The following is a 12,039-nucleotide window of genomic DNA, read 5'->3' on the forward strand; positions in this document are numbered from 1 at the left end:
TTTCATATATCTGAATTTAGAAGCGCTTTGATACCGTGTTATATTTCAAGCAGCATTTATTGATTATCAAATAAATTTAATCTTTATAAAACAAAATTAATCTTTAATTGAACATTTATGTAAGCAGTCAAATAGTCATAATGTAATGAGGATGATTGGTAGTCACTGGTTCATATTCGCTGACGATAAATCATGACCGAGAACACAATAAGTTTGCAAATTTTCACATTTTTGGTCTGTTTTATCTAAAATAAAAAATCGTATCACAGTAACGTAAAGGAATACAAAAGCTTGAAGAGGAAAGTTGTATCTTGTGTAATGGTTCTGGCTCTCGCCTTGTAATCAGAGGGTCATAGGTTCGAATCCTACTTCAGGTGTTATTTTGCACTCGACCCAGGTGAGATGACTGGGTACCGGTAGGATTTGTTCCTTGAACGCTTTAGCGCTTATTGTGTTCTGCTACAGTCGAGTATAATAATAGAAATCATCATACCATAGTCAAGAGGATCATGAAATAAAATCGTCGTTTGTACTGAAAGACTGATAAATATATATGCACTATAAACATTACGAAAAAGCCGATTTAGTGTTGAACAAAAATGGTTCGATCATTCCACTCCACGGTAAAGGTGATCTCTTTCAAATATAATCATATATCTTATTAGGTGGAACCGAGTAACTAGCATAAAGAAGCCTTGCATAGATAGAAGGTCCAGTGATTGATGGCCGTCTTGATGATGCGGTACTCGATGAGAAACCAAGAATACTAGACCTTACAGACCCTTGCAATGAAGATATCCAGTTGGCCTTCGGTAACGTCGCGCGCTTTTCATCAGGTTTAGGACTCTCTGTAGTCTTTGCCGAGACACTCAATGGTGATTGATCGAGTTGTTGAGATCTACGAGGTAAGCTCAATGAAGGTGTTTGCTTTGGAACAGATGATCTTCGACTCGGATGAATGGATTCATACATAGAGACCGTCTGACGGACAATGTAAGGACTTGGACTCTCAGAGGTAGTGGCTGATGGCTCCTGAAGTGGATTTTCTCCTTGACGAGATTCGGTTACTCCTGGAGTCTCAGTGATTTCATCGAGCCGATATGTTTGGGTTTCTAATGGTCTATGCATTTGCGAGGGTGAAATAGATGGTGGAATTTGTAATAATTCTTGAGTCTGAAGATTTGTTGGTGACTGAAAGTCCGCCGATGAGGGCGCTTGCCATTGGTCTGAAGATTGAGGTTCTGTTGTTTCCGAAGACGAAATCACAGAGAGTGATGTTTCTATTTGTCTGAGTGGATGATCAGGAATAGGAGATGCTTTCGTATTCTAATCAAATTAAATTCAGAAACATTTATTGTACAAGAAAAAGCATAGAACATTTAGAAACATTTATTGTAAAAGAAAAAGCATAGAGCAGAACGTCATCATATGATATGAAGAAGAAGAAGAAGGAGGAGGAGGGAGAGAAGAAGAAGAAGAAGAAGAATAAGAAGAAGAAGGAGAAGAAGAAGAAAAAGGGAATAATAAGGAGAAGGGAAAAGGGGGGAGAACAATAAGATGATAATAAAACCAATCCTATATCGGATCTTTGTTCAAAGCATTAGGTGCTTTGGGAGAGTGATCGTTTCAACGTATACCTTTATTTTGTAGACTTGTGTCATTTCTGCTTCGTATCCGCCATTGTCGATTCCAACCACGTGACCATCTGTCATTCTATTCTCCTGGTGAACGCTCTTCTTCATCTTTGCTCTCTTTTGTTTGGCGATCTGTCACAATAAATATTATTAATGAATTCACTCATCAAAATATAGTATATACAACTTTATATTCAGTGGGTTTTTTCACATTATGTCCGTTCTGCGATTATGTTTCAAAAGAATATTTTTTCGCCGAATGAGTTCTCCTTTTTAAAACAGAAGTTCTGATTCACTTACTGTAATCATCATTTCAAGCATCGCATAATCATTGTACATGACTTTCATCTGATTAAATGATTCTTATTTTCAATGCAAGATGAACGAACCTTACAATGCCTCTCGGGTAACGGTTTTTGGTGGTGGTGGTGGTGGTGGTGGTGATGATGATGATGATGATGATGATAATGACGAAGACGACACGACAACAACGACGACCACTGTCACCATCATCATCATCTCCGCTATAGGTTAAGATAACTTACCAAACAATAGACTGTGGCAGAGAACAAAGCAAAGAGGAGCAGTGCTACCAGTACAGCATAGAATATATCAGGAGCATATTGATGCCATCCGTCCCAGAATGATGGTGTCAAAGATGCAGAGCTACCATCCACCAGAAAGGCTTCTTGAGTTCCCGTTGTATTTGTAAACACAAACACATAATTTGACGCCATTAACTGAATATAAAAAATAGACAAATTGTGTAAAATATTCGTCATTCTGAATTCAACATAAGTTTAAAACTTTTTTCTTATTTCAAAGAGATATATACATTGGTCTTTAATATTTTCAAATTATCGTTTAGTATCATGATTGCATAATGTGTCGTCTTTGTTCGGTGCTGTACTTTGTTAATATATTTAAAGATAGTGTTTAAAATTAACTGCAACTTATTTACCGAGTACATACTGTCTTCTGTATTGATTATAATCAAGAAAAAATACAAAATCAGAGTTTGAATTTCATTGCTTACCCTGAAATTATCATTACAAACCCACAACCATTGTACCATAGAGCTATTTCAATTAGTTTCATAGTTCCAGCCACCGTCAATTTATCAGAACCGATGTTAAAATGTATTGGTCATTTTGATTCCATCATTAAAAGATGAGGGCGAAATGACCTGAGGCGCCGTCAATTGAACAAAGGTATAAATATAGAGATATATAACATCTTGCTTAAAACTATTCTTTCATCTTTCCTCCAATTTATTCATCTTTCTCTCTTTCACTACTTGAAAAAATTCTAGAGGGCGCCATCATCCTTTCTTCAGAGTGACAATATTGTTTTCATACTTACATCTCTATCCAACCTGTCTCTCGATGCTATTAGGGTGTTGTTTCTTGTGTTTATATCAATATCAAATGTTACTAGGATGCGACCACTGGGTGAAGAGACAATCTATTAACAAAGAGAGGTAGAAACTAAGAAAATTATATGTTACAGTATGATATCCGTATCTTAATACAATTCAAATGTTATCAGTTCACACAAACATGTCACATTATACTTTATATTGCAACGCAAATCCCTATCTTAACATATTTCAAATGATATATCAGTTTCCACTGGACATAAAAGCAATGTATGCAGAACAAACACGCATATAATTCATATTTTACCATGCTTAAACATTTTTTTAATGATCTAAGTGATCAATTTCCTTTTCTAATGGAAAGTCAATTTAAGTTGTCAAACAATAGTTTTATCAAACCTTAATACCAACGCTCGCCCGATCTGAATTATAAGGAATAAACATGTACTTTGGTGTTTTTTTTTTTTCAAAATTGAATAATATATATTGATTGTGCGACATAAGGGATGAAGAGAGATAAACTGAACAAACAATGGAAAGAAAGGGTATAGGGATATAGATGTGACTATATATGAAACAACATATATTAATCATACTCACTTGAATATTCTTGATATGTTGACTCGTTAAACTATACTTTGTTTGTAAATCGACGAGGAGTTGCCTGAAAGAAAGATTATCAATATAAACAGGGCTTGGGAAGGAGCAATAAGTATGTTTATATGACTTTGAATTACCCATATAACACTCAACAAATCAAACTGTGTTGAATAAAAATTATAACCTTTCACATTACACGCCTACTTTCTCTTCATGTCAAGCACATAGAAAGTAGATGCTGAGCGACATAAAGATAATTTTTAATTCATATCAACTATTCATACTCTTGCCATACTAGGTTGCATGCACCCTCAATCGGACCGAAAGCATAATATAATGATTATTGGATGAAACAGAAACGTAATAACAGCATGAAAACAGCAACAAAACTACCCGCGCCGCAAATCGATGCGTATACATTTCTTACGAGAACGCATAAAGCTTATTTCTATCGCTGCATGTTACTTGAAATTTAAGCATATAGTAAAGCAATTCTAATGATATTCTTTTCCTACATATCATCACGATCATGTATTTATATAAAACCATCTCCATCTCTTTAAGAAATCTTTATTATTTTGATGAACACTTAAGTCTGAAACTATGGTAGAAGAGTTCGGAAATAAATTAATACAAATCTGATCATATCGAAATAATTTAAATTTCATACGAGAGTGTTCAAGCTTTTAAAGACTGTAAACCAAATGGGTATACGTTCGTTATCACGAAGGTTCGTTATTCCGAAGGTTCGTAATTCCGAAACTTCGTCGATCCGAAAACGAAATAAGGTTCGTTATTCCGAAGGTTCGTTAATCCGAAAACGAAATAAGGTTCGTTAATCTGAAAATGAAATAAGGTTCGTTAATCCGAAAATTGACATAATCTGTGGCGAAGCCGGGAAAACAGGAAAGGCAAGCGTGACGGAGAGGGAGGGGGTAGAAACAGTGTTGCTGTTCAATTGTTATGAGGATGGGAAGGCAGGGGCGGTGGAACGTAGTCTTGTTTGGGGGCAAAGTAAAAAAGGGCACTTATATGTCAAAATGGGCATTTTGGTGCAAACATATATATTCAACATGAGATTATCATCTGCTTGGAGTCGTGTGTTTTGTAGTAATTAAGTTGAGCAAAGCTAGTGGATATTTGCCCCGCCCCAGCCGAAAATGGGAGATCGATGTCCCTGTTCCCCATTCTGGTCCAAACAATCGTTCCTCCGTGCCTGCCTTCCCATACTCATAACAACTGAACAGCAGTTTCTACCCCTACCCCCTTGCTCTTTCTGTTTTCCCGGCTTCGCCACAAATTATTTCATTTATCGGATTAACGAACCTTCAGAATAACGAACCCTATTTAGTTTTCGGATGAAAGAACTTTCGGAGTCATGCCACAAATGTTCGGATAAACAAATCCTTTTTTCGTTTTCGGATTAACGACCATCGAGGTATAGGTAACTTACGTATTTCGGAATTATGCAAAATGTTGTAGGTTTTATACTTACGACGTAAATTCATCTATATTCGATTGCACCGATGAGTATGATTGAATAAACTGGAAACTAACAATTGCCCTTTAAAAAAAACAAAGCAAACAAGAAGGGTACAACAATTAGAAACTTGCTTCTTCTTTAACTGTGATAAAAATATAAATATCCCATTCAAAATTCGTTTACACGGATGGCATAAATAATTTGAAAATACTGAAATTAGCAACAACGAAAACTGAACGTTAACTCGAACTCTTTTCAAGATCGTTGAAATTGTGGTTATATATTAACGAGTAGGCATAGACAATATATTTTTTATCGATCGGGATCAGTAATAGGCCTATAGAGTTTTACCTTGATTGCAATTTTTTCCACAATCGGAATATAATCTTCCGATTGATGATAATTCTGGGGGGTCCTGAAGTACTTATGGCCCCAAAATTAAGTTGATCTCCCAAATAGGTATAGCATTCTTACATTTGCTAAAGTAATTGTTTGGATACAAGGACATTCATAATATATTTTTGCATTCAGCACCAATACTGGTATAGATTTATTTCAAGGTTAGCTGTACAAGAAAACAAGTTGCTGTGTACAAAATACAATTCGTTCCATGGTTCATAACCCACGAGAAATGTGTAATTTGTAAATAAATAATGTCTACACAAAAGGTATTTAGGGGTAATTCAATATAATTGATGCACAAAAGAAGATAACGAAATAAAATTAATGGTTTGTAAATAAAACTGAAACTATACAGACAAGAATTGAGATATATAATCTAGATCTAAAATATATGTTAGCATGTCATCGTGTCAGATTATTGTTATTATTTTCTTTGATTAATTATTTGTTTGAATATCCACAATAGATCAAATTTCAGTATCAATTTTTAATTATTACATTTACTCTAACGATATAAACTGACCAAAATCAGGAGTCATCTGAAATGTTATATGATCCCTGACTTGGGAAATTCAGATCTTATAACTATTCCAAATAGAACAAACAAATATGGTCAATAAAACTGAAGAAATAAACTTTACATTACAAGACTTCAATAATAAACAGCAGTAAATGTATTAAAATGTGCATACTCACACAGCCTCTGTGATCAGGAAATAATTTACGATAAGGTTATCGGCAACATCCATTCCAAAAGGATAATGAAAACAAAGAAAATGGAGATCAAATCAGAAAAAAAATTATGGTTAAAGAGATGATGAGAAGCATATATATATTTAATCAAAGGCAGATAATTTTATTGAAATATATACGTCACTCGCTGACACATTGACCGTACAAAATGATATCAGACACCAAATAATCCTTCCATCTTTCTTGAAAAAGAATCTATGTAATTATTATTAAAACTAAGTAAGTCATGTTGAGGGTCAATCGGATCATGGTGCATGAATTAATTTCTAGCATAATATTGGCAAACGTATATTCTCAACCGATAATCGGAAACAATAAAACACTTTTAGATTTCATCAAGAACAAATAAAAGGGGTTTTCTGCTATGTTCTTAATGCACATTCCAACGTTTCATAGATTGGAATCATTTTCCAAAAAAATAATTTCGTCAATAATGTCCCATTGTGTGGTTCATATTGTTTGCACACGTTGGTGGTACAGACATTCAAAGAATGCATTTTACAAGTTTAGAAGCATCAAGATTTATGAAGAGGTGTGTTTGATAGTGTGTAAATAAGTGTATGTTTGTTTGTTTGAGAAGCTGCTGAATTTTTAAAGAGTAAAATGATGTCGCGCCTTCTTTTCGACAATGCACGAGCATTCTAAATTCCTAATAGTAAGTCTACCTGAAATTAGAAACAATGCATAACAATATCCGGTAGCCGCAAACCACCATGATTGATAAACAGAAAAAAATAAAAACCCAACAAAATGAAAAAGGGAAAATCCAATTATGTCAATTTCATTGCAAATACTTTGCTCTTATTGCTGCAGGCAGCGGCAAGATAATTTACTTTTGTACCGTTTTGTTCTTCTTGTTATTCATCATCTACTTCTTCTTTTTATTCATCAATCACCATCTTCTTTTTCATCTTCATCATCATCATCTTCTTCTCCTCCTCCTATTCTTCTTCTCCTTCTTCTTCTTCTTCTTCGGGCTGCCGCGGTAGGCCTATATTTTTCACATTAATGATGAGTGCAAACACTCTTTTTACGTTTATATTTGTGTTGCTTCCTATCAACAACTCAGATGAGCAATAAGTATTGCTTTGCTTTTTAATGGTGTCAACATGAAGTCATGGATCAGATCTTATTACGTCATAAAAATCTTTGGAGGATAAGATTAATGGCCTAGGTTTACAAGACAAGTCGTGGTTATACACCAGTGGCGCCATTATGATGCAATGGTAATAAATGCAGGTTTCCGTTTCGAGCATCAGTATACAATATATACATCCTTGAACCCAATGGAGATAATATGCTATACTATTCATACAAACGGAAATCAAAGGGTATACATCCCTTTTAGCAACGTTTACTTTCCTTTTTATTATTTTTTTTAGATTTAGAATATTTGTTTATTATCATATCATGCAGAATAGAAATGAAAGAATTGTAATACAAACGTTTCTATGTAACCTCTATCAATAAACGAAACTCCAGTCTCTCTGGTTTGAATAAGAGAATACAGAAAATATGTAAAATAAAAAAAAATAAAAAAATTCATAATCCCATTCCAGTGAATACCCATAAGGAATTCATATTCATCTTTACCAGACCACGCACGTCATCTTCAAACCAACATCAGGATATGATATACAATTGAATGTAATAACGCACGTTTAACCACGAATTCCTGACATTATGAAGGAATTGGGTACAATACGTTTCAGTACAATAGAAAATATCCTGCACCTGCTCTCGCAACACAATACGCATTAAAAAATATTTTCTTGGAAAAAAAATCTTTGAAATATTTCTTATTGAGTGTCCAAACAATTGTATACAGTCAATTTATAGAGTTTGAGTCACAAGAAAGTTTTAAAATAAAGGTCTGTTTAGTGGTGAATGATCTACGAGCATTATTCTAAGTAGACCTATATTGTATTCGTTAAGGTAAAAATCATTTTGGAGGACAAATGCTTGACCAGTCTCAGGCGCGTAGCCAGGGGGGGGCGGTCGCCCCCCCCAAAACGTCCCCTAAAAGAAAAAAAAAGAAGGGAAAAAAGAGAGGAGAAAAGGAAAAGGGAAGGGAGGAAAGGGAAGAAAGGTAGCTTTGTGTTTTTTTTTTTCTTTTTATTCTTTTTTTTTCTCAAAAGAGAAACTCCTTCACTAGCTCTTGCTCTAGATTTATATATGAATTTTGCTTCCGCGCTGCGCGCGGTTAAATGACAATATTGAAGATCTCCATTGTTCCCCCCACCCTTTCTCTAACCCTGTTTTTCCACCTCAGCTATATGTGTTTCTTGCCAGTTAATGTTCAAATGTACTAGGGCATGGAATTAGAGTAAGGTTAGGCCGAAGTATATGTAGTTATCTTTTTTTTTTATTGATCGCGCAACTTCTGGTCGGGTCGGCTCCGGGCGGGTGAAATCTGTATATAAATTTCTGCCGTCACCTCCATAAAGTCAACTTCTCCCGCTTTTCAGCTCATTACTAAACAGCCATAATTTTTTTGGGCAAACAGGTTCCTAATTAAAAAAGAGAAAGGTATAAAATTCGTATGGTATTAAATAAAAAAGTACAATATTTTTTATCAAATTCTATTAAACTTCATGTCATTTCCCTGCACATTCATATCCTGTCCTGTTTTGCGCCCTCAGTTTGAAATTTTGAATGACACTAAACTTTCTTTATAATTCAAAATGAAGCGCTTCAGGATAAGTCAAAGAAATTAGGTATCCTTTTTATATAATTTCAATAAATCACAGAAGTTTCAACTTTTTGCGCACTATTTTCTTTGTAATGAAGTTCAATAATCTTAGAAAATTAATTGAATTAGAGCCGATGGGGTATTGGAGATATCTGCATTTGATGAAACGGCCGCCCTTTGAAATTTCAGAGTTTCGTTGTTCTGCGCGGGGAGAAATATCTTCCTCCCGGCATATACACTTCTTCTCCTTTGTTTTGCGAGTTAAAGATATGCACTGTCGCTATTGTTTGTAATCAAATCTGATCTTTCCAAGGGAAGTATTCAATATGTGTTTGAGAATACCCTTTTCTCGGGACCCTTTTCATGGCAAAAAATTGATAAAACGCTGTAGTTTCCGCGCTTCGCGCGGGGTTATCATTTTGATTTCCTCCATTGTATTCCTTTTTTTTTGTGCGTTCACAATCTTTTTTGAAAGCAAGGTTCAAAATCACAATATAGTCAACTGAATTGGAGCTGATATATAGGTACAAGAGACAAGAGAGACGGCTCCTTTTCATTTTAATTTATGAAACACCAAAAGCTTCGCGCTTCGCGCGGGAGGGGGAAACTCCCCCTCCCTGCACCCACCCCCTAGGGAGCGCGCTTCGCGCGCTCTGTAAGTGTTGGCACGCTTCGCGTGCATTTACCGCCCCCTCCAAAATGAAATCCTGGCTACGCGGTTGACCAGTCTTGATTTATTTGCAAATGGTAGCCTGAAAACATTTGTTCGTATCATATCTAACTGAATATTAATAACGATTTTATGATAAATAAATGGAGTTCTAAATGATGAACACTTAGGCCTATACAAGAGCAACCGTTATCATGAATATGGTTGAATTAAATATCAAAACACATGCGAAAGGTAGGTCGAAAAGTTCATTTATATCATTTGTGTGCTCGGTGTATATAAATGATACTAATTAAAGCTTTTAAGAGCATGTCGATTAAAAGTACTATCAAGGTAATAAAAAGAAAAAAGAAACCTTTACGCACTTTGAGAAATGGTGACAAAGTAGTGAGGAAGATACATGTACATGATAACAAAGCCCAAAAAGGAAAAAAAGAGTGAACTTATTTTTCACACTGATTCTGATTTCGAATTAATAAACCAAAATAGATTACAATGATAAAACGGAAAGGTGTCTCACGATCTTACCTATCAATCTCACAGAAGGATGAATAAAAAGCAATAAAGAAATCAGTAGAATATTAAAGGATGCCATGATTATGCAAATGAACCAGAACTTTCATGAATAAGTATACGAATCCTTGAATTACGTTGGTATCTTATACCCAGTTTGGTGTTTATTATATATTCCACAATATTTCCAGGTGCGTTGAAGATGTTCTCGCCGGCATCATGGTATCCTATATCTATCTAGCTTCAATAAAAATGTGGCAATATTCCTTAAAATGACACTCAACTGACATTCCTGTTTGTTTGTAACTTCGAAGTTCACCGCCCGTGAGCGAAGTCTTTTGTACTCGGCTCAAAATGGTCCGACGTAAGTGCGCCCACACCCATGTGATAAAAATACCCAGTAGCTAGAATTCCATTCATATGGGAGGTGAAAAGAAATGGTGGCTAGAAAACCACTGAGCCATATCATCGTCTGAAGGTTTCTGATTGAGAGATACATAGTATACCTATATCGTTGGATTATTCTCCAATTAAGGAGCATGCATACATGGGACTATTCCAAACAAATGACCTCCTAATATCAGAACTTGTAACAACAAAAACAACAACAAATAACAACGACGAACGAACGACGAAAATATGATATCATATTTTCCTTTGAGATTATTAGTGCAAAACCAATTCATGCAATCACATATCATATAAACTCTTGTTACCATGGTTATTATCATGATAACAAAAGCTCATCGTATCTACTTGTTGGTTTTATACAGAGTTTGCAATCATCTTGTGAGAGAAACAATTTTGATTGATTTGTACATCGTACACATAAGCATTTAGAAAGCAAATAAATCAATGGAGACGCCCCTTATTGTTAGTAGAAAGAAAAGTCATGTTTACTTGGGGGTTTAGCCTGGCTATTTTTTATTCGCAAACTGCATACCTGCATGTAAATTGCATGTTTGTTTTATTCTCAAGAAATGCAGGTCCTAACCCCATATTCTAACGAAATGTAAATGTCAGAGGTATCAGGTTTGATATACTTTTTATATAACTATCCTTCGCATCGCTGGTCTTCGTAAATATCTTGCTTCCAATACAAATCAATGTTATTTATCAATAATTGATTGTAAGAAACTAGATGTAGGCATCCGAATTGCAGATTTTGAACGGTATAATGTGACCTGGGCGATAAAGGTCATGTTAAGGTATATAGGAGATAGAAATTAACAGTAATATTTCTGAATAAATTGAGAAAATTGTAAAGAAGAAGGGAAGGAAGATGAAAGAAAGAAAGAAAGAAAAAAGAAAGAGAATGTGAGAGAAAGAGAGAGAGAGAGAAAAAAAAGTGAAGATATAGAAAGAAAGATGCATGGGTAGAAAGAATTGAAATGAAGGAAGAGATATAAATATTAAAGAAGGGTACGGTGCAGATCAAGTTGGTGCCGAATTTCATTTCGGATACTCGTCTTCCCGTTTTGAATTTCGTTATCAGTTTTTAACACTGTGTAATAAATTACGTTTATTTAACGAAAAAATATGAAATAGAGTGTCTAGTAGTGAAAATACGATTCATTTCTATTCTCCTATCGACTATTTGAAATATTCAGCAATATGAGTAAAAGAGCATTTCGCCTTGATCTGAAATCATACAAAAGCAGATATTTACTTACTGATATAAGGAAACTATTTTTGTGTGTTTTTATCCAGAATTATCAAAAGGAAAATTCATGCAAAATAGGTCAATGGCTCAACTCGGCTATTATGGGATTCATTACAATGTATTAGATCAAAGATAACTATTGATGTGAAATCACCCGTATCTGGGGCCGTTCAGTGAAACTCGTCACTCCTCATTCACCAGGCAATGGACGAACTTAAAGTGGCACACAAAAGACAGGGACAGTTGCCATC

General features: G+C 34.9%; 1 protein-coding gene across 1 annotated transcript; it reads right to left on the bottom strand.

Moving 5' to 3' along the window:
* Positions 1-549: 549 nt before the first annotated feature.
* On the bottom strand, positions 550-6,292 carry LOC129265164 (uncharacterized). Its single transcript, XM_054903162.2, has 7 exons — positions 6,194-6,292; positions 5,108-5,176; positions 3,613-3,676; positions 2,997-3,098; positions 2,180-2,374; positions 1,638-1,766; positions 550-1,326 (listed from the first exon to the last, which is right to left on the bottom strand). Exons 1-7 carry the CDS (start codon positions 6,244-6,246, stop codon positions 640-642), a joined length of 1,299 nt encoding a protein of 432 aa, XP_054759137.2. The 5' UTR covers positions 6,247-6,292; the 3' UTR covers positions 550-639.
* Between the last annotated feature and the right edge of the window lie 5,747 nt (positions 6,293-12,039).

The sequence above is a fragment of the Lytechinus pictus genome, chromosome 7 (assembly GCF_037042905.1).
Source record: "Lytechinus pictus isolate F3 Inbred chromosome 7, Lp3.0, whole genome shotgun sequence".
NCBI lineage: Eukaryota > Metazoa > Echinodermata > Echinoidea > Temnopleuroida > Toxopneustidae > Lytechinus > Lytechinus pictus.

Excerpts from the sequence above, each read along its gene's own strand:
- LOC129265164 (XM_054903162.2), bottom strand. The coding sequence starts at position 6,246 with ATGGATGTTGCCGATAACCTTATCGTAAATTATTTCCTGATCACAGAG. Across the intron at positions 3,677-5,107 it reads AATATAGATGAATTTACGTC|GCAACTCCTCGTCGATTTAC; the intron begins GTAAGTATAAAA and ends TCTTTCTTTCAG. Across the intron at positions 3,099-3,612 it reads AACATATCAAGAATATTCAA|ATTGTCTCTTCACCCAGTGG; the intron begins GTGAGTATGATT and ends CTTTGTTAATAG.